General features: G+C 41.6%; 1 protein-coding gene across 1 annotated transcript in view; it reads right to left on the bottom strand.

Moving 5' to 3' along the window:
• The window catches only part of Rmdn1 (regulator of microtubule dynamics 1), a 33,828-nt gene extending 30,313 nt beyond the window's left edge, over positions 1–3,515 (bottom strand). The window contains exon 1 of the mRNA XM_021222245.2: positions 3,267–3,515. Within this exon, the coding sequence (XP_021077904.1) occupies positions 3,267–3,380 (114 nt within the window). The 5' untranslated portion in view covers positions 3,381–3,515. The remainder of the gene's footprint in view (positions 1–3,266) is intronic.
• Between the last annotated feature and the right edge of the window lie 2,008 nt (positions 3,516–5,523).

Raw genomic sequence — 5,523 nt, 5'->3', positions numbered from 1 at the left:
AGGAAAGGAAAGGAAAGGAAAGGAAAGGAAAGGAAAGAGAAAAAAGGAGGAAGAGGAAAAATGTGAAAATATGGCAGGATCATAGGTATGATTTTGATGCCTAGAAAAAAAAAGAAGGGAAAGATCAAGATGTTTAACATCAAGTCTTAGTAGCCTATTAATCAACAGGTAATGACACAGTAAAAAGGATGAATATAGTACTGTAATTAGAGAAAATAGTACATTTAGAATGTCCAATTTTTTGTGGTTAAGTAATACACAGATTTCTTAAATGGGGGATGCATGGCCATTGAAAGACTATATTTCTCATTGTAATGTCATAAGCTAACAGCTCATCTCCTGATTTCTTATCAGTTTGATTAATATGAAGCAACCTGTTATTCTTCTCTGGGAAACTAGATGAAAATGATATTTCTATACTTAAAAATCAAAGGCCCAGAACACCTTCAAAATGCTGTTAACTTTAACAATATATCCAACAGCTAGAAGATACCACTTCGCCTTGCACCTCTACAATAGAATGCGATGCTTTTATAAGGAGTTCTTTAAAACAGACAAACAAACAAATCAACCTCAAAGGGAGCATAGGACTCAGTGGGTACAAGGAAGCTGCCACCAAGTCCTTATAGCCTGAGTTCAATCACTGGGAGCCACATGATGAAAGGAGAAACCGATTCCCAAGGTATTCTCTGACCTACCTCCACATGTGCACTCTAGCATGCATCCAAGCACATTCACAGAAAGTGAAATATAATAACAATTCCTTCAAATATTTCCTATGTAAGAGAAGTATGCTCTCAGACGTATTTTCCCTCAACATTAATTTTACCAATTTTAGAGCCAGAAGTTTACAAAAAAAAAAAAAAATCATTAGTTTGAAAGGAATGTCACTATTCTTCCTCTTTTCTAATTTTTGCCAAGGTATCTTGCCTTTAAATATAGAATTTCTCTGTAATGGATGCAAGGGCGTCTATTTGGAGTAATATTAAATACTTTCAATATTCTACCATGGCTTTAAAATACAAATATGTATGAACCAGATGAGGTGACATTTGTCTTTAATGTCAGCACTCAGGAGTCAGAGTCAGGTGAATTTCTGTAAGTTCAAGGCTATCCTAGTCTACATAGTGAGTTCCAGGCAAACCAGACCTACAAAGAGACCCTGTCTCAAAAAACAAAACTAAACATTGTGCTAAAAGTCCCTAAATTCCTTTCTTTAGCCTGGATCTCAAAAGGTAACTGCATAACTCCTGAGCTACTTACTCAAATGTCAACTTGGCCTTCTGAATCCAGTCCAAAATAGAACACATTTCTCCTTTACTCCTTAAATTTCTCTAGACTGTTTCAGCTAGGAACTTAAATATTTCTACTTGAGTTTTCTTAACCTCTTCCATGAAACTATAATTCTACATTCTTAAAACTCTTTGAATTCATCCACTTATTTACATTTTCACTAAAGGGCAAGCCACATTTCTCACCTAGTCTATACCAAGATCTCTTGCATATCCATTCTGGCCATACACTGTTATTTTTTTCAGTGAAAACCTGCTCAAATTTCTTCCTTGTTTGAATGCCTTATTTGATTCCCTATAATCTTTAGACGAAAATCAGAAACACAATAGTTTATGAGGTTGTTAAATTCTGCACTTATTATTGTGTGATGTAAGTAGGTGAGATGTAAAGGTCAGATAATGACAGTGGGTGTCCCCTTCTCTCCTTCCACTGTGGGTCAGAGCATGAAGCGACTCAGGCTATAAACTTTTCTGAATCTGAGTGTCAGAAGGCAATTCATCCCGTGTGTGCTACATTCCCTTACAAGTACTGTGGATTTACTGACCTCCTTCCTTTCCAAGAGTAAGTGGTTAGAAGTCCACAAAGTCCACACTCTCTCAACTATTCTCTTCCACCCCTGCCCATTTTGAGAAAACTTAGCAATAGTAGCAATGTGGAGAAACTATCTGCCTACTGCCACATGAGAGTGTGGAAGCAGAACTTCCTCCTTTTATCCTCAGAAACTTAACTTTCAAAACAAAAAACAAACAAACCAAAACCAAAACATGCAAACAAACACAAAACTCTAGAAGCTGGAGAAATAACTCATTGCTTAAGAACTAGCTCTTCTTCCAGAGGACCAGCACTGATATGGTAACTAGGCATTAGGCATGCATTTGGTGCAATATAGACATGCATCCAGGCGAAACACATAATACACAATAATTGAATTTTTTAAAAAGGAGAAAGGAAGTTAGGTTGTTGGTTTAACTTTCACACCTGGAATATTAGGACTCAGAAGGCTTAAAGCAAGAAAATTACTTGGGGAGCACGTTAAACTCAAGTCAAGCATAGCCACTTAGGGGAGCCCTGTCAAAACAAGTAAACAAGCACATCCACAAAACAAAACCCTGAGATATTAAAGGAGACCTCAACAGTGAACGCCTGACTGAGAGATCTTAAGTTAGACACCCAGGTAAGCCATATCGAGATTCCTGACCCACACACACCACGGATAGTAACTGTTTGTATAAAACAGACATTTAAAGGCCGTACTTTAGGGTTTAAAATTAACAAAACAGTTACGAGAAATATATCTTAGGGACCGATGCCCCCTTTTCAAGAATACAGTCATAGCCGGTCTAATAAAAGCATCAGAACTGAGACAATAAAAAAAAAAAAATCTCAACAGCTTTAACATGTATATATATATATATATATAAAAACAAACTCCAGGATAATTACTGTAAAAATAAATTCTCTCATTTATTGACAATTTCAAAGTTACATCACAAATATTTTTGCTCCCAAGTGCGAGGCAAAGGCTTATTAACACTGAACTTATTTATTTATTTTTACTGTTTATTTTGGGACAAGCGCTTACTAAATGGCCCAGACTAGCCCTGAAGTGGCTCGACACATCCCAAGCCAACCCTGAATTTGCGATCCTCCTTCCCTGGACTCTCCACATTGAGCCACGGGGCAGAGCTGTCTGAGGTAATAACCAGGTGCCAGAGACGGTCGCCGGCTTTTCTGAAAGCCGACTTGCTCAACCGTCAAAGTCCTTTCACCTTCCCGTTCTCTTTTCGGACAGGAAGGGCGGAGAGGGCGCAACCCCTCCATCAGGAGGCCAGCTCTCTCCGCGGAGGTTTGCAGAGCGGAAGCTCCGCGACCCCCGGCCCGGGATGCGACACCTCCAGACCGGGCGACCCGGGCGACCCGGGCGCCCCCGACGCCCTGCGGATGGAGCGAGCAGGACCAGGACAGCGGGTTACCTCGCAAGCGCGGACTCCCCAGGCGCCACAGCGCCCACGGCTGCCCCAGGACCCCGTCAGCGGCCAGACGCGGAGCGGAGGGAGAAGACGCCACAGTCGCCGGGACAGCGCCATGACTGACAGCTTCCCAGCGGGACGGACGACGCGCCGGAGGACCTGACGGAACGGGGCGGGGCGAAAGTCAGCTCCGGAAGAAAGTTCCAGAGGCCGGACAGCACCACCTCCCTCACGCCCGCCCGCAGCTTCCGGGCTTCGGGGGTCCAGAGACCGGAAATAGCTCCGGGTGGGAGAACTGGGTGGAAGGGAACCATCACGCATGCGCACAACAGGCTCAGGCAAGGGAAGAGAGCCCTCTGGCTGTCAGCGACTATTGTAGCTTTCCTGGGAGCTTTCTTAAAAAGCAGTTGTTGTTGTTGTTTTGTTGCTTTGTTGTCTTGTTGTTTTTCTATAACGTCCTAAAGTCTTCAACAGTAAAGTGAATCCTGGCACTTACGGTCCTTTTTGAAAATAAGCTCTTGAAGGAATTAGATTGTCTTACATAAGGAGGAGGGTGGAAAAACAAATCCAGAGCCTGGAGGTGGTGGGAACTAAGAGAAAGAAAGCAAAGCCCCAATGAGACTTAGTCAAGAAATACCAGAAAAAGAAGTCCTACCAATAGCCAGAGTTCAGAGTGCTTCCCTAGTTTGCATGAAATCCTGGACTCAGTTCTCAGGATCATACAGTTGGAATGGTAGCACATGCCTATAATGAATGCCGGTGTAGGAGAGGTGGCCACAGAAATCAGGAGTTCAAGGTCATCCCCAGCTATATAATGAATTGGGTGCTAGCATGGAATCCGGGAGATACTGTCTCAAAAAGGAAAAAAAAAATAAAGTTGATTGTTCTAATCCCAGCGCTGTTGTATTGATTTTAAAGATAGCCCGAACTCCTCAGTGAATTCCAGTCTAGTCTGAACTACTGGGTAAGACTGTTAGAATCTGCATCTTAAGAATTCAGATAGATACCCCAGTATTCCTGGGTAGAGACACATAAAGAAAAAGTTAGGTTATATCCTAGAGAGAGAGAAAAAAATCAGATTTTAATTTAACTTACATTTATTGCCTTAAATTGCTTAAATACCCATTTGCTAAAGGTGCTGTATGCTGCTGGGACCTTTCATGTCCTTTAACCATTATGCTATTCATCCTTAGGTATATAGACAGGAAATGCAAGTTGTCAATGAGGAAGATGTGCTTCAGTATGAGTTGGAATTCTCCAGAATCGCTCATGCCCACGAGAAAAGGGATAGAACAGGTGTTTGGAGCAAGCTTCCCATGTGCAGAGACATGAGGCATTGCTTTTGCTATTACATACATCATGTTCATTTCAGTGATGATGGAGAAATATGCCTATAAATATTGCATTAAACTTTGGTAAGTCCAAAAGACACACTCTATTTGGGTTGTTTTGAAGCGGGGCAGGAATTTCTGGAGTTGGAACTGGAGTGACAAGGGCACTCTCTTCACCACCACCACCACCACCCCCTACATTCTAGTTCTTATTCAATATTTAGATTTATCTCAGTATCTTACATTTGTCTGGCAATCTTACTTCATTTTCAACGGTTAGGCATCATTACTTTAGAGACTATGAATAAAGTTCTGTTGGTAGAGTGCTTGACTTGTTTGAATGAGAAGATAAAACTGCCTTCTGTCCTTTTGTCTCTGTGCTGTTCTCTTAAGTAGCCTCTTTCCCCTGCCCCCTCTCTTCTGGTGAGAGTTGGGCATATCCTATTCTGTCAAATCTTTCTCTGAGTCATCACTTTGTCTACCTCTCAACGAAACCTTACTTTCAAACGTGGGTGCTTTCTTCTACAAACTAACTTTACCTTCATTGTTTGGGATTAAAGGTATGTGTCACGGGTAGAGCCATACCACAACTAGACACAGATTTTTTTTTTCCAGGAAGTAACACAATCTTTAGGGTTCACAATATGATCAAATATCTTCCAACACCTTTGCATACCGAGGCTCTTGATAGGATTCCGCCTGATCATTGGACAGATATGATTATTTTTTTGTGCATGTTTTTGAACCCAGGACCTTGAAAGTGTGAGCTAGCCTATCAAGCATGCAATGGGACCTGTTTAAGAAGTAGATTTACAGAGCTGGTGATGTAGCTTGTTGGTAGAGTGCTAGTAGGTGAGAGGCCTTGGGTTTGATCCCTAACCCTGTTAAGAAAAGGAAATAAAAGGAAGAGCCTGACAAACACACTTCAC

Source organism: Mus pahari, chromosome 22 (genome assembly GCF_900095145.1).
Source record: "Mus pahari chromosome 22, PAHARI_EIJ_v1.1, whole genome shotgun sequence".
Lineage (NCBI taxonomy): Eukaryota > Metazoa > Chordata > Mammalia > Rodentia > Muridae > Mus > Mus pahari.
The sequence above is the reverse complement of the archived record's forward strand: the minus strand, read 5'-3'. Positions and strand labels throughout refer to the sequence as shown.